The sequence below is a fragment of the Chenopodium quinoa genome, unplaced genomic scaffold (genome assembly GCF_001683475.1).
Source record: "Chenopodium quinoa cultivar QQ74 unplaced genomic scaffold, ASM168347v1, whole genome shotgun sequence".
NCBI lineage: Eukaryota > Viridiplantae > Streptophyta > Magnoliopsida > Caryophyllales > Amaranthaceae > Chenopodium > Chenopodium quinoa.
This window is the reverse complement of record NW_018745291.1, coordinates 132,938-155,345: the sequence shown is the minus strand read 5'-3', so window position 1 is coordinate 155,345 and position 22,408 is coordinate 132,938. Positions and strand designations below refer to the sequence as shown.

At 36.3% G+C, this 22,408-nt stretch overlaps 1 protein-coding gene across 1 annotated transcript; it reads right to left on the bottom strand.

The window, feature by feature from the left end:
• Window positions 1–194: 194 nt before the first annotated feature.
• On the bottom strand, window positions 195–9,925 carry LOC110712155 (pleiotropic drug resistance protein 1-like). Its single transcript, XM_021890594.1, has 22 exons — window positions 9,031–9,925; window positions 7,137–7,257; window positions 6,901–6,989; window positions 6,479–6,563; window positions 6,204–6,363; window positions 6,033–6,109; window positions 5,809–5,862; window positions 5,617–5,707; window positions 5,180–5,481; window positions 4,759–5,040; window positions 4,140–4,617; window positions 3,794–4,036; window positions 3,424–3,537; window positions 3,215–3,333; window positions 2,772–3,104; window positions 2,128–2,418; window positions 1,957–2,040; window positions 1,715–1,848; window positions 1,413–1,640; window positions 1,137–1,308; window positions 778–1,032; window positions 195–674 (listed from the first exon to the last, which is right to left on the bottom strand). Exons 1-22 carry the CDS (start codon window positions 9,366–9,368, stop codon window positions 399–401), a joined length of 4,326 nt encoding a protein of 1,441 aa, XP_021746286.1. The 5' UTR covers window positions 9,369–9,925; the 3' UTR covers window positions 195–398.
• Window positions 9,926–22,408: the final 12,483 nt, after the last annotated feature.

The following is a 22,408-nucleotide window of genomic DNA, read 5'->3' as shown; positions in this document are numbered from 1 at the left end:
TGTGAGAGTAACCCTTGATCGACCAAGTAATCCATGACCGATTGAATAACCCCTAAATAGGTAACTCCGACCACAAAGTATAACCAACATGTATGAAAATTTGTGTATTTGGAGTTGGAGGCTTCACATTGTGATATTGAGACATTTGATTCTTATTAGTTGCTCTAGTTGCGTTTGAGAATATTGATTCCTGCTAGTGATGCTAATGGCCTATTATTTCTTTGGTTGCATAAATCTAATAATATTTGACAAAAGCTTGTACACAGTTACAGATCTTAAGACTTGACTAAAATTAATCTATATTCTAGCATGTAAAAGCAAGCCAAATTATATATGAACAATTCTACTTGTGATACAATTACATACGTACTGTATGTAAGCATCCTCGAAAAATCGTATCATCTTCTCTGGAAGTTGAAGGCCTTGAGAGAATAGGCATAAACCACAGCAAACAGAACATTTATCCCTAGGATTACACCAGCAACAGGTCCCAAAAAGTCGCGCTTATAACCAAAATAGCTGTGCAAAAATTCCTTCACTGTAGGATTTCCAGGAACATCTTGGAGGCGGTCACCTATACCGTCGTAGTCACCAAATTGTGAGACTAACAATCCATACAAGCTCCACGCTATAGGGCATCCCCAGTAGTACCATCTCCACCATACTGGCATTCTCTGTAGGAAGGGAATTTTTGTAAGATAACACAAAAGTTTGATATAAAATGGACTTGATTTGAGAATAATCGCTAACATAACGTATGTACAGAAGTGAACTTACGGGTCTTGGGATAAGAAATCCGGAGAAAAGATTCCATACTCCGTAGAAGGCAGAGGAAATGATAGCAGACACGCTTGCATTTGGGGTTAGACCAACGCACATCATGCCGTAGTATGTGAAGTATAGCAAGGTGAAGAACATGAAGAAAATGTACCAAAAGAACTTGGCTAAAGTCCACTCAAATCCCATCATAGCATATACTATCACACCATAGAAGATTGTTTGGCAGAAAGTGTATGGGAGCTCAATGATAACCTGTATTACCCAGTTTCGAAACAAGATTAGCAGAGGTTTAGCATCATTAGTTAGTAGGAACTAATCACAAACCAAGAACAAAGAAACAAAATTTCTAGTTGTACCTGTGCAAAGGCATAAGGCAAAGCAGCATACATTCCTGCTGCTCTTTCTCGGTAAAAGACTGTCCTTTCGACAAACACAACCGGCTGAACTCCTGAAGAGTTCTGAATACCAAGAAAAAGAACGGCAGTATACATAGAACCCATTGCATTGAAAAGGCTTTGTTGAGTTTCCCTGTAATATTAGCAAATATTAGCAAAGTAGTAATTTATACTTGTCGATCTAAAATAGAACTGTAGCTTATTATTCAGGGAAAGAGAAATCATCAATTTAAGTACCTGTTACTCCCAATCTTCCAAAAAATGGATCCAAACATAACTCCCACAAATGATGCAAACAGGAGCCTCATTGCGGTGTACATGGTGTTTCGCCAATATGAACAATGTAGTTTCCACAAACAAGCCATAAACTGGGATATGAACGATTGTGAGTATTGAGTAGGGAAGTACAAGTCCTTTGATCCTGGTTCTGGTACACTAAGCTCTGTTATCAATGCCTTGCTTCTCCTGAAATATAAATTAAATTTTTAGCTGATTGAAAATTATAACATAATCAAAATTGTGCTATTCAGATACGTTACCTATAAATATCGGAATTCTTGTATATTTGAGCAAAGTCAACACCAAGTGCAGTTTCTTGAGCCATTGATGTTACCTCCAACATCCAAGTTGCTGGATTATAGCCCTCTTTGATCTTTTGAACACCATTGATCGCCTTTATTCAACGACAAATATGACTCGTTACTCATTAGATCAATATCACCAGAAAAGCAACTTGTGCCACATTATTTTGCAATTAGAGACAAGTCTTTAATTCCCTTACCTCAAAGTATTTGATAAGTTGGACACCATGGCGGCCTAATTGACCAAAATATATTTGCTGTCCACCTCGCTTGAGCAGTAGCAACTGCAAAAAATTTAATAGAAAATTTTGAGTCTCCTTGGTTTCTTAAACTGAATTGGAATTAACATATCGGTTCTTTTAGGATCAAACCTCGTCAAAAGCATCAAAAATATCAATGCTAGGCTGATGGATTGTGCAAACCACTGTTCGTCCTGTATTAACTGTGTTTCTGACAGTCCTCATTACAATGGCAGCAGCTCTAGCATCAAGCCCCGAAGTTGGCTCATCCATGAAGATTATAGATGGGTTGGCAACAAGCTCTACTGCAATTGTAAGCCTCTTTCTCTGCTCAGTTGAGAGACCATCTACTCCCGGAAGTCCTACAAGTGCATGCCTTAGCGTGTCTAGTTCTACAAGTTCCATGACCTCCTCGACAAACATCTGCAACATACATTCATCTTCAGGCATTTATATTTCAGTAACATTATTATCATAATTCATGTACTTAAGAATCCTCGATCTAACCTCAGAATATATCCACATATAATTTTCTATGTTAGGTTCCATTCTTTTCAACTTTAAAATAATTATATTTAGAAACAATCAGTTTTAATAGGTAAAAAACAGTAGCTTCAGAAACCAAAAATACTAGTGCATCAAAGCTATCAATATTAGTCATTTTAAATCATAAAAAATCAGTATTAATAGTAAAAATATTTTCAGTCTTGTAAAAATCATGTGAAGGGAACAAGGCCTAAGATTTTCCATATGACAAAAAAAAAAAAAAAGGTTACCTCTCTTTTTGATGCATCTACTTCAGAGGACAACCGAAGCCAGGCAGAAAATATCAAGGACTCATGAAGTGTGAGATGAGGAGAGTGAATATCAGCCTGCTCACAGTATCCAGAAACTCGGGCAAAGGTTTCTTGCTTCTTTGGGTACCCCGATATTCTGACATCTCCATCGATATATCCACCAGTTTTCCTTCCCGCTAGCACATCCATAAGGGTGGTCTTTCCAGCACCACTAACACCCATAAGTGCTGTCAACACTCCGGGTCTAAAAGCACCACTCACACCCTTTAGGAGTTCTAGTCGGTCCTCAGTGACACCTTGTGCTTTCATTTCCTGAAAAGATCAATATACATGTATTTGTCAACAATTAGACAGGGAAGATCAAAATCACAATTCAAGTGAGGGAAACATTTTTCTTTTGTTGTAAAAGAGAGAAAGATTACAGGAGGCATGTCTACTGAATATCTGATTTCATCGAAGGTAACAGAAAGAGGTTCAAAAGGCAAAACCATCCCTCTTTTTGAGTTTTCATTAGCTTGTTCTTGAATCTCTACTCTCCTTTCTATATAATAGAAAAACAAAAAAATATTGAGTTATAGTCATTAAAATCAGATACATAATTCTATAAATTATTTTAAGGTACTGGACTAACGTGAACGTGAGGATCTCCTTTTGCTGGAAGACAACTCAATAGCTCGACCAGTTAAATTCGCTTGTTTTTCTACCAGATCCTCTTCAGATAACATTGCTTGAGGTTTCCCAAGAGCTGCAATCAAGAAATCATATTTATCACAGCTAATTCACAATCACATATATCTTGTGAAACTGGTTCTGTTCTTTTAGCTTAAAAAACAAAAAGATTACAGGATATTAAATGTAAATAAGCGCTGTCCAAGTTCATCAGCTAACTTAAGTTCACACAGTTTCAAACTAGCGCCAATAAGTTCACTAAGAAAAAAGTTCAGATAAGGGTTTTCAAGTGACATACAAAGCCTGAAAGATATAGAGACAAAAGAACTTACGATTCAAATATGTTAAAGTCCATGTATAGAGCAGGTTCAACAGCAACACGTATCCTACGAGTGCTCCAAGTCCAATCCAATACCAATATGCATTGGTATACACCCCACGAGACCTCAAGACCTGTATTCCTAAAGATGAATCGCTCCAACTATGGCCTAGGAATTCATTAACGTTAAGTGCATTCTGCCCGTACATCAGTGGAGATATCCAGTAGCCCCAAATCCACCATTTCTTTACATTTTCTAATTTAAAAAAACACAGAATAATTGAATGTTCAGTTTTCAGTCTTATGATATAATCACCAATTAAACATAAATAATTAATAAACCATTAAGAACTACATACTTCGAGATATAATGAATCCACCCAGCACAAGAAGAGTAACCAGAGCACCAGTGCCAAATGTGTTAGCCAAAATCATGTTTCTTCCAACTCCTGCATTAAATCTAAACAGCGCCGAAGCCATTTGGTGAACACCTAAGAGGATGAGATACTGTTTAAAACACCTTCCCACATTGGAGTCATAGCCAATGACGTAGTATGTTATTACTATCCAAATGGCCGTTTCTATAATAGCTATTGGTATTTTGAGAACCCATGAGGGTATGGCATACGCCCAAGCAGGATAAAATCGCAAGTCTCTTTGCTTATAGAAGACTGGGAGCTTCACAATTGCTAATGCCATCTCAGCAAACCCATTGAAAAGGATTTGAATTTGAGCAAAGAAGAGTGCACCCATGAAAATCATTCCATCTTGAACATTTCTTCTATGCATATGAGACCTCAAGAACAATGTTGCAGTGATTAGTGCCGTTAGAACGAGCTGTAAAGACAAGGATCACTTAATCAGCTAAGCTAATAAATCGTGCAAATGAAAAATTTTGAAGCAAAATGAAATAGAAGTTGAATTTCCAAAAGAAAAGTAAAAGTGTTGCTGGATATTATCTGTTGTGTAGTTACTTACTTGAAAGGCCTTAAAGATGTAGACAAATTTGTTTCTCTTCATCAACAAAGCTTCTCTAGACATGCATGCTTTAAACAATTCTCTTTTACCAAGGCCAAATGTCTCTGTTGTTAAGGCTGCAGGATGGCTTTTCGACTTGTCGAATGGATTGGAAAGCTCGCTGGCAAGCTTCCTTCCAACATGGAATGATTGAAAAGCTTCTGTAAACTCCTTTACGGTCACAAAGGTATAAGGTTCATTCTCATGGCACCAATATTGTTCTTGATCTTTCCTTGATGTAACCTGTTGAAAATGAAAAAGATCCCCAAATCAATATAAGGCCTTCTTCTCTTTAACTTACAAAAATGTTTATTAAAAATCAGTTTTAAACTGTATAAATAAATTCAATATTGAAATCATGTCACAGGAAGAATTATATTACTTCTTGTAAAAAGTCAGCAACTCCCTTTCTCTGAGGACACTTGAAGCCCATGAATTCAAAGAACTCTAGAACATGTTCTCGAGGACCTTGATACACAATTTGTCCATCAGCAACAAGTATTATATCATCAAAGAGGTCATATGTCTCAGGAGCGGGCTGGAGGAGAGAAATGAGAGCAGTTCCTTTCAGAATATGAATAGATTGCCTGATTGAATTCACAATCTGATATGTTGTAGAACTGTCCAAACCAGTCGATATTTCATCCATGAAAAGTGCTTTTGCTGGCCCAACCAGCATTTCTCCTGTATCATCAAATTACAAAAAAAAAAAAAAAAACAATGACAAAGTCAAAGATCATCAACGAGACAGACAAGATTAAGATCATCAAGGAGACAATCAATAGATAGTGGTGAATGCGGAACAGTCTTTGCTCATACCAGTGGTAAGCCGTTTTCTTTGTCCTCCAGAAATACCCCTTATCATTTCATTTCCCACCATAGTATCAGCACAGATATCAAGTCCCAAAATCTGTTTAAGCAGACAGAGCCCAAATGATGAGATTCTGATGTTTTGATCAACTCAATGAAAGTTACGAGTATATCAGACCAATCCTAAGACTGAGCTATTACCTTGAGAATGTATTCAGTGACTACACTCGCCTCCTGCCCCTCAATTGCTGCTGCCTAATGATCAAAACAACGCAACTTAAGAAAGTCGAATCCCAATAAGAACTGTTTGCTGTGCTTTTGTTGCTAAACAAATATTTACAAGGTGATTGTAGCCAAAAAAAAAAAAAAAAAAGGAAACTTTTCCCATGTTCTTACAAAAATGAGGTCCATGTTAAACTTCTTACCTTCATGTAGACATCAATATCAGCATCTGGTTTAATATTGGCTTCTTTTTCTCTCCTTGACAATTCTACCAGCATATCTGGTATATAACGAACACATTTCGATTTTACTAAATAGTTCTGCTGCTGCCAAGTTATTATGAAAAATGATCATTGCTAACATCATAAACTAACCATAATTTGTTCCAACCCCTTGAACTCTTGCTGAAAAAGCTAACGTTTCTCTGACTGTCATCTCTCCAATGTGAAGATCATGTTGACTGATATATGCTGAACTCCTTTGTGGAACAAACTCATTCATCGCGTGTCCGTTATAGGTGACATTTCCCGAAAACTACAGGTCCATGAATTTACAGGGAAAAAATAGCTAAATATTTTGAGGAGAAATAAAAAGTATGAACTAGAAGCTAGCCATTTGTGGGATATACAGTATTTCTGTTAAGTCTAACCTTAAGATCTTTGGCAAGTTTACCAGCCAATGCTAGCAACAAAGTAGTCTTTCCAGAGCCAGGAGGGCCTAGAAGTAATGTCAACCTGCAAAGAATCTCGATATGAGATCGCCGTGGAATACAATTTATTTTCGTCTCTAAATTATAAGCCACATTTATACTTTAGGTTGTTCCATTGCGATAGGGAACTTCCTAAATATGATGAGTTAAACCTTAAGACTTTCCCATATTACCCTTAATGATGCCTCTATGTCATTATTCCAATCGAAGTGAAAGATATACGTAGTATTTGGTACCACATTATAATTCTACAAAATGACTCTCGCTTAAATGTGGCCTATTATTGAGTGACAAAGGGAGTAAATTAAATTCGAACGGTTCATAATTGCTTCAACTTAAGATTAGCATGCAAATCAATTTACCTGCCAGGCTTGATATGTCCACTGACATCATGAAGAATTGTGAATGGTTTTCTCCTGTTTGGTAGAATGTGGAGAAAATTCAAGAAACCCTGGAAGACATTCCCATGAAAAATGGCACACAAATTATTACATAATTAACTCAAAGAGAAAATAAAAATTCAGAAGGATAAAATTATAAAGGTGCAAAAGAAAAACAAATACTCAACCCAATGAATAGTCAAGAAACAATTAGTTACCTCAAATGTATTGGTGAAGAAATTCAATACAGAAGGCAAACCTCTGCTTCCCACTAAAACTTGTGCTTCAACATTTAAATTCTCATATCTTACTTCAATCGTGGGGATTTCAATTCCAACTCTGATTATAGAATTTTTTTTATTTCATATTAGCATAAACTCCAAACAAGTCAACTTAATCATAAACTTAAATTAACACAAAACATTATTATATCATTCTAAAAAAGGACTAAAAGCTTTATTACTTGTTGAAGTAATAGTTACACACAAACCAAAATTGCAACAAGTCAACAACAATAAAATTTGTAAATTAGAGGAATTCACATAAGCTTGAGACTTGTCGTCTAGTCAATGGCACTGGGTTGTGTCGGTCTAAAACCATCCACTAGTAATTGTTGTGCTTCAACACTAGGTCAGTGGTGTCGTCCTTTGAATTACGTATTTAAAAAACACATTAATGTATAACTTAACATTCAACATGTAATAGGAAATTTTACAAACGAATACAAGGGTGCATCACGAAGTACATAATATTGATTATGAAAAAGAAGAGTTAAAATAGAAACGCAACCTGTTCCCAAGGCTATTGTTGCCAACTCAGGTGCTCATTTAATAGAGCTCCAAATGAATTAATAAGTCAAATAATAACCTTAGTTGTAGCATGCATATTGTGCAACCGGGTAAGTAAAAGCACCGTGGAATGCTCTCTATACCAGTGGGCCAGCATAGAGTGCTAGCCCATGTAATGCCATGCCCATCTCAAAGATCCTTGGCCCAATCAAGCTTGCAGCCTAGGCTCCCTAGTCACTACATGATTTATCTGTTTTGGTTCGGGTCGGGTCAGGTTATACTGGACCATACCAAGGCCCATGCCTTTGTTCCACAGTGGCAACTCTTAATTTACAGGTAGTATAGTCCATTATTCTTGGATTCTTAACCAACGCAAGGAAAGAACACTAAGCATAAAATATCGAAAAAGTCAATTTCATGTCACATCTGATCTTGTCACATTATTTAAAAAATCTTTTATGAATTGACCCGTCAGAAAATTTCAATTGGTTTATGACAATCTTTTGTTACATATTCTTACAACGAGCCAAAGATGGGGTCGTTAATGATGAATTGAATCATGTTAATTACTTAAGTAATACACAATTCTTTTAAAAGGCCCAACCATAACATTAATTAATACTCCGTGCAATATAAAACCCTTAATCTCTCAATCATAATACCACATTTTACTAACCTAAACTATTTTAAATTCTTACATTGGACAGAAAATGTGAATGTAAGCTAGTTTAGTTATTACTTGTATAACACTAGAATCAAATCTTTTAAACATCATTTGCCTTTTTACCCTCACTTTTTCATTGTCTATTACTAGTCTAAATTTGATCCAAACGTATAATATTTATACTGTTACAAAGCATGTAATGTACAAGAATACAACTAATTAGGCAACCAATAAGGATTGCAAAGCTAAGATGATGTAGATTAGTAAGATATAGAGCATCAAGGGAGATGAATAACATTGAGAGAATCAAGGATACATCAAAATCTGTGTTATAATAAAAAATTATTTACCATGATACACTAAATCTTCATTAGTCCAAAAATTGCTATTTAAAAAAACTAAAATCAACTTTTACCATCATTTTAAAATTTTGTCACCCCAAAATAGACATTACTAAACAGACTTTGTATGATGCAAAAATTGAAGTGTCACAAACTCACAAAGATACAACTAATGTTAGTAACATGAAATGTGCGACAATACTGTCACTGTGTGAATCCATTTCATTGACACATAAGTTGTTCATAAGATTTCATCATAAAAGCCGAGAAAGAAAATAACATGCACACCCGAAAAGAAATACAGAGTCAAGAGACATACCTATCAATACGTTGTCTGAGCCTAAGCAAGAAGTTCTCATTATCTTCTTCAGCAGTCTTAACAAGCCTTTCTAAGAGCTCTCTTTTTTCATCAAAACCAAGTCTATTAACATCAATTTCTCTAGCAGGACCTAAAATATCAGTCAATATACCTTTCCTAAGTCGATTATAAGTTGGTAATCTCTCAATTGCAGCCCATTTTAATGCTTCTTCATCGTCTTCGTCTCGAGTCGATGTCGAAAATACTTCCCTTCCACTATTTCTCCACACTGCTGATGAATTTCTCCCTATTCTTGCACTTGCTACTCTGTATAACTCTACTGCACTAGTTGCCTCCATTTTTTCTTACTTCCAAACAAAATGGACTTTTTTTTGGCAATCTGAAAAGAACCCAGATAAAAAGATTTGATTTTTTGTAGAAATAATCAATACCCAGAAAATTTTGGGACAACCCCGGAAAATGTTGCCCTGTTATAATACCAAAAAAAACTAGTTTTGAGCTGATTTTGTGTGTATTTTTCTAAAATAGAGACTTTTTATACCAATGTATGAGTAAATGAGTTGAAGATTTCAGAAAAGATTATTTTTTTGGAGGAAGATTAAATAAAAAAAAAAAACTATGATGTAATTGTTAAATGAAAGGGGATTGTATTATATTTATATAGATGTCCAAATTTGACTTTTGACATATTCTGGGTTGCGGAGATTTTAATCAACTCTACGAATGATGAATCTATGGTTGGATGATACTCCGTAGACCGTAGTTGTCATGCCTCAAGTGATTTGAATAAATGGTTTTAAGACCATGGAATTTTCCAATTGTTTGACATCTCAAATTCAATAATTTTTTTTAATACAAAATTAGATAGAGAACTGCAAGAAAAGATAAATTCCTAAGTTGCAGAAAAAAGAATAGTAAGCTGGAAATGTGGAACTTGACCCAATGACCGCCGTTTCACCGTTTGCTAGTTTAGTTAGCTCATTTAGCTGGTTCGATTGTCCTAATTGTGGATTTCTGTTTTTTGATTTTTTATATTTTAAAATCATATGATATATGTCATATCATGAATAAAAAATTAGCTAAACTTATTAAAATTATGATAATTTTGAAAATTGACATTTTCTCTTGTTTTCTATTTTTGGCTTTTTGTTTTTAAAAAAACAGAATTTGAAACAAAAAACGATGCCAAACAACATGTGTGACCGTGAGTCCGTGACCGAGGTAAATAGGTAATACTTGGCTTAAGGTGTTTTCGGCTCATCTGATTTTGTCCGAACTTATTTGTGTCAACTTATTTTATTTGTGTTTAAATCTATCTAAACTTATATCATGTAATTTTTTCTATTTTTTTTATTTTTTTGTGAACTTATTTCATCTTAACTTATTTTATTTAATTTTTTTCTAAACTTATTTTTTTTTTCTGAATTTATCTGAACTTATTTTTTTGAAATAAGCTTTAAACCAATGCTTCAGGCAGAATGCAATGGAATAATGTGAATAAAAGAAGTACTTCATCCACCTTACATATTTTATTTTTACTAATTAAAAATTATTTTTACCATTTGGAATCAATATTTAATAAATACTAGGTTTTTTAAGGTGAAAAAAAAGCAAGACTTAAGTCTTTTTCTCCTCGACTTACTTATAAAAAACATTTCTGCTAACAAAATTAATTTTAATTGAGCTTAACTCCCTTTTTAATTTTATTTTTCTTCATTTAATTAGGTCTTGTTTTTTCACCTTAGAAATGTATTCAGTTTAAATCATTTTAAATCAGTAATATACTTTACAATAAATAAAAATAAGTTTAATAATTAAAAATAAATCTATTCAATAAAGATTAGTAACAACATAAAACATTACTACAATAAATAAGTAAAAATAAGTTTTGATCAGTACATATAAAATAATTTCAATTAGTAAAATTGAGGTAGTGAAACTCGCTAGGTTTTAGATTTAATAAATATAATGACCTTGTGAACTTATTAATCTAATTAAAGTTAATTTGTTTTTGTTGAACAAAATTATTATCTAATTCAGTTTAATTTATATTCTTATAACCATTTTTATTAATTAGAAACTAATAAAGCTTAGTTAAGCTATCCAAATGGGCTATATTTTATAACCATGTTTTAATATAAAAATGAGTACAAAATTAATTAGGGTCGTAGGTTATATATCTCTTACATTTTTCACACTATAAACATCCTTAGTCATGTATATTTAAACCACCAATAATTTTTTTATACCTATATCTTTTGTAAAATATAACTTCAATTGCATTTTGAATTATTTTCTAACAATAATATAGATTTGATGAATATAGAAAGACCTAAAAGACCATTTCTACTACTCAAACTGGAAAAGACATGTGATCATAATTTTTATTGATGATGTAAATTTTATAAGAAACGTTTGTATCTTATAGATTGGATATATAGTAATCCTTGGTTAGTAATCCTTGAACATAAATGATTATTGATATAAAGTAACATGAGCTAATTAAAATTAAGTGAATTGACTATTCAAATTATTTTATAACGAAATTAGTAGATTTACCCTTGGTTAGTCAAAATATTTCAATGATACTAAATAAATATGATAACGATCATTCACCCAATTACAAATACATTGAGTGCTCAAATAAAATCCAACATATTTACTGATTTTAGTCCCACTTAACACAATTAATTAGTCAAGAATTCTCGTGACATTGTAGGGAGACTTCTATTATTGTTAAGAATATTATTTGCCAAGAAAATTCAAATTTCTAGTTTTCTACCATCCTGAAGCATACAAGGTTTATGGCTAGTAAAGTCCCGGGAATTAATGATCTTATAATATACGAAGTCTCATATTAATAATATAGATGGACAAATCCCTCCTATAATATTTAGGCTTACTCAGATCAGTTACTCCCTTTGTTTCAAAATTCATATGTTAAGATTATACATTTTTATGAATATAAAAATATTGATCTTATATGTTAGTACTCCGTATTTGTTTTTGTGTATCAGTTAAAAAAATAAATAAAAAATAAAAAAATAAAAAAAATAAAAAAATTCCCTAGCTAGTGATCGACAAAGTGAGATATGTGAATTATACCAAAAGTCAAGCTAATAAGTGATGTATTTATTATGATGAAAAGAATTAGTGATTATCGTATTTGCAAACCACACTCGTTGATCTCCTTAATTAACTTACATAACAATCAAGACAATGTGATTGTATTATTTTTTTATAATAAAAAATTTGTTAGAAGAATGACCGCAATAATCCAGCACTTCACATACATCAAGCAATCTAACTACATGGATCAACACTTGATAGTAAAGAAGGAAGGTAGGAGAATCTTAGTCTCCTTAAAACAAAAAAAAAAAAAATAAAAAAAAAAAATAAAAAAATAAAGTGAATTCTAGTGTTTGATCTGAAACAATATGGTTGAAAAATGAAAGTAAAGGGAAAAGGTAAAGGGATCATCTACATGACTACGTGTAATAATTCAACTTTAGCCCGGCCAGTTGAAAGGGAGGGTTATAGACTTTAGTCTAAGAAATTTATAATTTGGTTGTACGATTAGTATCCTAAGACTTGGAATACTATGTACAAGTACAAAGATACACTCCTTAATTCAAATATATGCTAACTCCGTTTCACATAAAATGTAATAAAGAGGTATTATCAGTGAGATATAAAAAATATCTTTGATGTAATTAATGTGAAACTCAGGTTTTTTTTTTTTTTTCCAAATTTTCTGACATAATAAGAATGGAGTCATCACATTCTCCTTCTCGAAACATTGACATGATTTTCTTTTGGCAGATTTTCGTGCAAATTTGTTTGTTGATTATAGATCAACAAAATTAGTGAATTTTATGATTATTATGGTCAATTCCAAAGGACTATTGAAGTCATGCTATAATTTATTCAAGTAGTTTTTGACCTCGTACATGGGCATACTTTACAAATACGATTAGTGAAGATCCATTTATTTATAGAGATTTTTATATACACTATTGTTTTGAGATTAAATGGGCAATTAACTAATAATTATGCGCGTATGCAAATGTATAATCAACCCTTTGTAAGTTATTGTGCATTAATGTTGGGTTTTGTGAAGATGTCTGGTTTGAATGAAGATTCATGATGCATAAGGATGATGTTCGTGTTTAAACATGGATGATCTTTTTACATTAAAAAAAAGGATGTTGCTAACAAGCGTTGCAGGGCGTTAGATAACAACTTAATATATTACTTAAAATAGTATTAAATCTGAAATGCATGATAAAATTACGCATCGATCGGTGTAATTAATGTTAATTTTACTTTAATATTTCTCCATTTAGTTTTCTTATCTAACGCATTAAAAGCGCTCGTTGACTTTTGTCTAAAAAAAAAGGGAGTAATTACATGAAGACAGTACAAACGTAAAAAAAGTGTGACAATTAAAAAACCGATTCTATATATATGATCCTTAAAGGCCAAAGTTGCGGCAGGTTATCCTCCCAATCCTCAATAAAGGACATAATTGGATCTTACGCCTTAATATTTTGTCCATTCAAATTAATGAGAGTCCTAAAAAATTAATTTTGTGGTGGTGCACGACATTGCAATTTGCAAGTCCAAGGCATTCGTCGTTGCATTGACCTAGAAAATTCAAATTTTATAATAATGCCTCTTCTAGAAAGCATTGACGAATAAATAAAAAGTAGTAGTTACATTAATACTTTCATAAATTATTGTTAGGATTATTATCATATATTGTTAGTATTAATCTATAGTGTTAAAACAATGACTAAGGCCCAATTATTTTGGATGTGTTTGCAATTCAGTTTAGGTCGTTTTCTTCAGTATTAGGTCATGTTCACTTCACTTATTTTTGCTTAATCGTAATTATTATTATTAAATTGAAATTATTTTTATTGAATTGAAAATATTTTTATTGAACTGAAATTATTTTTACTAATTCTCTTTTAAATTTCTTCATTAAAATTACTGATTTTTACTGAACGGAAATTATGTTTACTAAATATTATTTTTTTAAAGTGAAGTGAACAGGGCCTTATTATTATTATTATTATTATTATTATTATTATTATTATTATTAGTCAAAAACCGACAAAGTCATACAGCTTACAAAAAATTAGTGGGATGCCGAGATACAATATGGGCCCCTACTCCTCTAGCTATAGCAAATCCTACCCTAGTGAAGATATGAGCAGCAGCACGTGCCCCAATGTCCAAAGTCTTCGAGAACTTCTGGACCCGCTTCAGCAACGCAACCGCCTCCTTCTCTGATTCCCCAAGTGAAGAGAAAGAGAATGAGAAAGGAAGGAAATCGTACCTAATCGCCTGACAACTAGCTTCGTACTTGACCCGCTTATGCTCAGCCGCATCAACCACAACCCGCCCAGATACAAAGTCAGACAACCTAGTCTGAGTCAAAGGAAAAGACCATGTCAAGTCAACAAACACATCGCAACCTCGTTCCTAAGAGTAGAGTAACACATCTGCAGGTTTGAGGCCCCAGTTGTTCCCCCTAGCTAACCCAATGTCAACCTCCTTTCTTGCTGAAATCCTAGACCGGTAGTAGACATCAAGAAGGGTATTCGTATCCCGAACAACATTATGGCGATGTTTAATACCCACCATACCAGCACATGACACCGCATGATACCTAACAAATACCCTAAAGCAAGTAGAGCACGATGTTAAAATAGAGAACAAAGGAACACCTAATCGACAACACAACACACAGCGATAAGTCTTAGCGTTCATTGTCTGACCCAGCCTAGAAATAGGGACCGCCCGAAGCCAAGCCGAGGTGTGTTCTCCCTACTAAGACTTCCACAAAGCTAACTGGCAAGGAGATAAAGAAAAACTGGATTTTGCAAAATCAGTAACCTTTGTGAAATATATATCTGCCAATTTTTTCAAAAGTTTTGGGTTAGTGACCTCACTAGGACGGATTACTTAAAATGTCAGACTCCACAATTCTATTAAATAGACTCACCACATCATCAAAAGCACGACCAATACCAACAATACCAACACGCCATATAAGCTGAGTTTGCAAGCCAGCAGACTGCAAACAAGAAGCGAGAAAAGCATAATGCCGAACATCACTCGCGGAACAAACACCAAGCCCTCCAAAAGAAAAAGGTAAGGTAGCAAGACGCCACTGCCAACCGCCAAATCCCGGCCTCAAAGCAATAACAATACGCTCCAAGGAAGAGCGAAGAGCCATTATTATTATTTCCTCCGTTCGTTTTCTTTTATTTGTCTCATTTCCCTTTACAAATCTAAAAATGTTCCTCTCAAAACCATGTGGCAATAGGAGCAATCTCTTAGCATTATAAAATGTTTAAATCTCTTAACTTCTATCAATGTGGGACACTTACTTGTGTAAATGTCTTGTTAGGGAAGTGTATGTAACCTATGCCTCAACAATATTATTGTAGATTTAATTTTGCTATTGTTAAAGCAATAAAAGGATTGAACTATATGTTCCTAGTACGGAGTATATCAATTATAATAGCATTTTCAATGGCAAGTTAATTAGCAAAATAGCTTGTCATGCCACATAAAATTTTAAAGTATTCCCTTTGTAGCTAGTTTGTGACCCCAATAACTAGCTAATACTGGCTTGTAATATAAATGACCCTTACTTTATTAATAAACTTTAATTTAAAAATTAAATTTATTAATATATCCATCTCCCTATTTTTGGCAACTTTTTTTCTGAAGCAATTAAATTTGCTTTGCCAAGTTTTTTTTGTTTTTTGTTTTTTTTTTACAAATGAAACTAACTAAAGTTATTCTTGCACTCATTTTCCAAATCATGTGCTCTCTAAACTTGATCCCTGCAGACCTTCCACACAACACAGTTGTCTAGAGAAGCTCCTACCCTACAGATGTCTTGAACAATCCAGTAGTTTGCCATTTGTCCCCTGTTAGAGTTCCTTAGAATGCCAACCACTTCTGTTGAATCTGTATAAACTAATATGCGACGAAAGCCTTTGTCCTTCGCCCGCCTAATACACCCTAGGCAAGCTAGTAGTTCCGTGTACAATGCCGAGCTTGTCCTGCAAAAACCACTCCCTTGATCTTCGAAAACCTCTCCTGTAACCGAGAAAGCCCACCCAAACCCAACGTTCCCTGTCTGTTTATGCCACGAACCATCGCACAATATTATAACCTTTTGCTCAAATCTGAGATCCCTATTATTTTGGGTGGAATTAACCCCCCAAAGTAGCTCTAAGAAAACCAGGTGGAGGCCCTTCACTTATCGCACCCACCCTTCGTAAATCAGGTTTCTGGAAAACACTTAGATCATGTGTTGTGTTTTCCAAGTGTCTTTTAAGAGCATCCATATGGTCCGTTTCATTTCTGAAGACCCTACCATTTCTAGCTACCCATAAGCTCCATAACACACTCATAAAAGTAAGCATTCGCTCACTATGAGTACCATCCTCGCTATACTAAAGCAAGATATAGCTTTGGATCCATTGTCCCAAAGAAGTAGATCCATCAATTTCTGAGCGAATATGAAGGGAACAATTAAGCCACGCATACCTAGCCAACGAGCAAAAACGAAAAAGATGCTGAGAATCCTCTTCAGAATCCCCACAAAGATCACATTTAGCGTCCACCGACACTCCTCTATGTTGTAGATTTGCCTTTACTGCCAAACCATTCAAAATAATCTTCCATAAAAAAAAGACTCCATTTCGGAGGAATCTTAAGCTTCCAAATGAGTTTTAAAAAACTCATCCGTCGTTGTACTAAGGTGGTTCCCCCTACCTTCTTGGCATAAGAAGGCATAACTAGTTTTCACTGTATAAACTTCGGACCTATGACGATACCAATACAAAAAGTCCTCCGTCAAAGGAAGTTCCATGGAAAGAATTTGTTACGCTGAATCCCACTCAAATATCTCCCTTACCAAAGTTACATTCCAAGCCATCCCTGTAGAGTGTAGAAACATATCTTTGACCTTCCCTATCCCTATCCCCCTCAAAGTGTTTCTAGAACTAAGAATGGGCACTTTCCCATTGACCCACTTCATATTCGCATACTTTACCTTTTCTCCATTTCCAATCTTCCAAGCAAGACCTGAAACAAACTTATTAGCCACATTATGAAATCCTCGTCTCCCCCAGCATTGCCCCGAAGGGTAGAAGAGACACTCCCAACACACAAAGTGCATGAGTGAGTGGGGGAGTAAGAGCGAGCCAATAATAGTTAGGGATTACAATGCATACGATACACCTGTTTGAACAACAAAGCTTCATTAAGATTGGACATGGACCTAATTCCAAGCCTACCCATTCCTTTCGGGATATGCAGGGTATCCTTATCGACCCAATGCATACCTTCTCCCCATTTCTTGCCTAAAAGAAACGAGCAATAATAGAGTCAATCTTGTTAACAATGGAGAGAGGCATCTTGAAACATTTCATAACATGTGAAGAAATACTAATTAGCACTGAGTTAATGAAGAAATGTTTTTCTAATTGTGATAACTACAAAGATCCCCAATTAGTAACTTTCTTGACAACTTTATGAACCAGGTACTGAAAGGACTATCGTTTCCCCATTGAAAAATCAATAGGGACCCCTAGATATATTCCCAAGTTTGGGACGTGACCAATCTTCAAAATGGCCTTAAAAACCTCCGCATCTTGTCTATCCACCAAAGGACTAAACTTGACAAAAGATTTATCAAGATTTAGTCTCTGGCTCAAAATATCCCCAAATCTTTTAAGGATACCCACCAGGTTCTCGCAAGACTCCTTTGAAACCTGTAAAAAAAAATCATAGCATCATCAGCAAAAAAACCAATGTGAGATTGAAGGCGACCTCCTGGTAACCTTAAGACCTTTTATTTGCCTAAGGTTTTCCGCCATAGTTAAAATTCTTGATAGAATATCCATATAAAATAAGAACAGATATGGGGAAAGAGGGTCCCCCTGTCGTAAACCACAACTTGGCTTGAAGGTTTCCGAAACTTTTCCGTTGACAAGAGTCCTGTAGGACACCATGGAGACACATTGAGAGACCCATTGCACCCATTTTGGAGGGAATTCATAAGCTTGTATCACCTTGAGAAGGAAAATACAGTTAACTTTGTCTTAAGCTTTTGACATATTAATCTTGATTGCCGCCTTGTGAGCTTGTTCTTTGTTCGTATTAAGCAAATGAATCAACTCATGGATTAATAGAATATTATCTTCTACGTATCTCCCTAGAACAAAAGCATTTTGATGTTCCGTAATAAGGTTTGGAAGTAAAACTTTCATCCTATTGACCATGCATAATTTTTCTATGCACTTGTAAACAATGTTACATAGACTTATGGGTCGAAAATGCGCCGCCACTTCTAGAGTATCCACCTTCGGAATCATAACCAAGATAGAAGCATCAAATTCTTTTATTAAGTAACCCGTTTCAAAAAACGATTGAATAGTCGCCACCACTGTTGTACCCACCATCTCCCAGTGTTGATGGAAAAATTCCGCAATAAAGCCATTCGGCCCAGGAGACTTAAGGCTATGAATAGAGAACATTGCCTTTTGTATTTCCTAAGCTATAAAAGGTTTGATAACATCAGAACCTCTTTATACCTTCGATATAGGGGAGATCTAGTTCCCGAAGAACCAGGTCAATCCTTTCCCCCATGCCTTCCATATTGTCAACTGTCAAATTATACACATCATACAATGAATTCGTGATTAATGACTAAATCTCCTGCTGCTCGGTAACCCAGTCATCCAAATCATTATGGAGAGTTAAAATTTCCCTACGTTTTTGTCTAATCTTGACCCTATTATACATTAGTGGAGACGGCATGTCCCCATACTTCAACCAACTGTCCTTCATTCTTTGTTCCAGTAACGAAATTCAATGGTAGTTTGTTCCAGATGCGAGTTTACCTATTCCACAAAGGTAAAACCTTCTTGAACTGTGCTAATGTTATTACTTTAGGTTACTAGTTCTGTTGTAATTTTCCTCCAGTTCACACCCCACATCCTCTTGTTATCCAAACACCATCCCTGTAATTTTTGTCTCAAAATTTTGAAATGCTTCATGAGCGTGAACATTTCCGAGCCAATGTAATCCGCCTCATAAACTCCCAATTGGATATTTGATACGGACTATTCGACCGTAACCCAATTGGAGTTATATCATACAAAATAGCTGCATGATCTGAGGCAATAATAGGTTCATGGAAGACTCGTCCCTCGGGATAGGCATTAAACCAATCCGGAGTTGAATATGCCCTATCCAACCTTTCCATAATAAGCTGATTTCCTAATCTTTTGATTGTCCATGTAAACCGAGGCCCCGAGAAAGGGACTTCCCAAAGACCATTTTGTAACCGCCAATCAACAAAAGCATCCAACCCCTTAATTTGTAAAGACCCTCCTAGTTTATCACTTAGATTTTCAATTTGGTTGATATCACCTAGTATCAAGCAATTAGGAGTAATATTGAGCAAGAGACAACTATCCTCCCACACACTAGGTCTATCCTCAACTTTGGACGCTCCGTACAAAAACAAAACATGCCTACTCATTCCATTAGCTTCAACGAGCTTACAAAAAATAAAGTTTGGTGAAGAAACAATGCAAGTAACATCCCCTTGATACCAACAAAACAAATCTAAACCCCCCTTAGTACCATCGGAGTCCACCCCACAAGAAAAACTTGGGGTAAACTTAGCTACAAGATCATTAACACTATTAAAAGTCATCTTAGTTTCGAATAAAAACACAAAAGTAGGCAATTTACTAGTAATTAATCACACTAAGGATAAGTATGGGCTAGTGGGTCATTTAGGCCCCTACAATTCCAAGAGATGAACCTCATAAATCCATCGGGGGCTGATCCGGTGCAGCCTCCTCACCATTGTTGATTTCCATCGAATCTGCTAGAATTTGCTGAACTTCATAGTTAAAATCCTCCAGACGAAGAAGAAGAAGAAGAGCAGGTGGCTGCTCGTTTCTTCCCCGCAAGCTTGCTGAGCGACTCACTAGGACACACACCATAAAGCCTTGCCGTGGTTACTATCATTGGAGTTGAAATCCGAATCAGACGTCGCATTAGAGTGCGGCTTGTCACGCGCTGACTAATTCCCCTAGTCTTTAGCACGCGGCCTACTAGAGTCACCACCCGTTAGACTACTAGTCAAGGCTCCCCAATTGCTTAGCAAAGCTAAATATTGATGTTGTTAGTTAAGTGTGGTTTGCTTGGAAAGCACAAGTGAGAATATATGAGAAGGCTTTAAGGAAGAAAGCTTTTTATAAATGCTTGAGAGAATACAAGTGTTTGTTATGTGTTAAGAATGGGTGGGAGGTTTCCTATTTATAGGCACCATCCCCTTTCTAGAGTGTTCTAATCTAGATGCTTCCTAACCTCCTCAAATGGAAGGTCCTAGAGAACTCTATACACTTTCTAATTACATAGACTTATGTACAATGTTCTAGAACCATCTACAAAGTTCTAGCATCTTAAGTATGTACAAGTTGTCCCTAGAGGCTTCTAGAGACCTCCGGATGCTTCACGAACCTCTTCGTGCATTCTGGAAAGTTCTGGGCCTCATCTTCAAATTCTGGCTGCACCATCATCTTTATTGGGCCCAAAAATGGTGGACCATCAAGTTTGGGCTTATTTGGAGTCCATTAAGCCCGGCCCATGGCCCGTTATTGTGTTACTGTCATGGGCGTGTTCACTAGAGTTAATGGCAGGGTGCTAAATAAAGCTCTTTAGGGGGAAAGGTGTACTGGCCTTGCTAGCCATGCACCAAGGGCATTCCCCCTGGCCACGATTATAACTTGCTGCCTAGTGGCTCTAGTGAGGGGTGGGAATGTGTGAGTCGTGACATGCTCCCCCACCCAAGTCTTGACGTCCCCGTCAAGGCCGCCCTTCGAACTTAGCTATCTTGTCTTGGAATTGCCATAGGTCTCCTTCTTTTTCCCACGTTGCTTCACTATCCGGGAGACCCTTCCAACGAACAAGATACTCGTTGTAGCTTGGAACCCCTCTCTTTCTTATGACCCTCTTGGCTTCAATTGTCTCGATGTCTCTCTCGAAGGATGCCACCACAGCCGTGGGCGCCCTTTGTGACTCGCCCCTTGTTGGATCTTCATGGTCAGCTTGATAGGGCTTGAGCATGCTTACGTGGAACACCGGATGAATCTTCAACCTTGGGGGTAACTCAAGCTTATATGATGTTTTCCCAACCTTCCTTAGTACGGGGAATGGTCCCTCATACTTTCGCACAAGACCCTTGTGCACTTGTCGGAAGACCTTGAATTGTTGGGGTAGCAGCTTCACCATCACCAAGTCTCCTACTTGGAACTCCATTGGGCGCCTATGCTTGTCAGCCCACTTCTTCATCTTCTTGGCCGCCTTGTCCAAGTAAGCCTTGGATATATCGAGTTGTTCGTGCCACCCTCGTGCAAGCTTGTAAGCAGCTGGGCTGCTCCCTGTGTATCCCGAGGCGATCCCTTGTGGAGTCAAGGGTTGCTGTCCCATGACTACTTCGAAGGCACTTTTGCCCGTAGCCTCGGATCTTTGTAGGTTGAAGGAGAATTGGGCAACATCCATGTACTTAGCCCAATCTCGCTGGTTGGCACTCACATAGTGCCTGAGATATAGCTCCAGCAAAGCATTCACCCTTTCAGTTTGCCCATCCGTCTGGGGGTGAAAGCTTGTTGAGAAGTGGAGTCCGGACCCAAGCAACTTGAACAATTCTGTCCAAAATTTTGCTGTGAACCTTGGGTCTCGATCACTGATGATGTTCCGAGGCAAGCCCCAATACTTTACCACGTTCTTGAAGAATAGATGGGCTGCTTGCTCGGCTGTGCAATCCCTTGGTGCCGGTATGAACGTGCCATATTTGGAAAAGCGATCGACAACCACCATGATCGAGCCATACCCATCTGACTTGGGTAGGGCTGAAATGAAATCCATTGATACGCTCTCCCATGGCCCTTCAGGTATAGGAAGTGGCTCAAGTAACCCAGCCGGCACACGTTGTTCGACCTTGTCTTGTTGGCACACAAGACAAGTCTTTACATAGGCCTCCACATCTTTCCCCATGTGTGGCCAATAGTAATTCTTCTCCAGGAGTGCTAACGTGCGTAAGACGCTAGGATGACCAGCCCACTTAGAGTCATGGCACTCTTTCATGATATCCCGCCTAAGATTATCCCACTTAGGCACGAATAGTCGTCGCCCAGCAGTATAGAGGATCCCATCCTCTATCCAAAACCTTCGGGTTTTGCGTTCCTTGACTAGGTTCAGGAGCCCCTTAGCCATAGGATCTTGAGTAAGACCATCCTTGATTCTATCCAAGATGGTGCTTGTGGCG

Excerpts from the sequence above, each read along its gene's own strand:
- LOC110712155 (XM_021890594.1), bottom strand. The coding sequence starts at position 9,368 with ATGGAGGCAACTAGTGCAGTAGAGTTATACAGAGTAGCAAGTGCAAGA. Across the intron at positions 2,419-2,771 it reads TAGATGCATCAAAAAGAGAG|ATGTTTGTCGAGGAGGTCAT; the intron begins GTAACCTTTTTT and ends TGTATGTTGCAG. Across the intron at positions 1,641-1,714 it reads AAGAATTCCGATATTTATAG|GAGAAGCAAGGCATTGATAA; the intron begins GTAACGTATCTG and ends TTTATATTTCAG.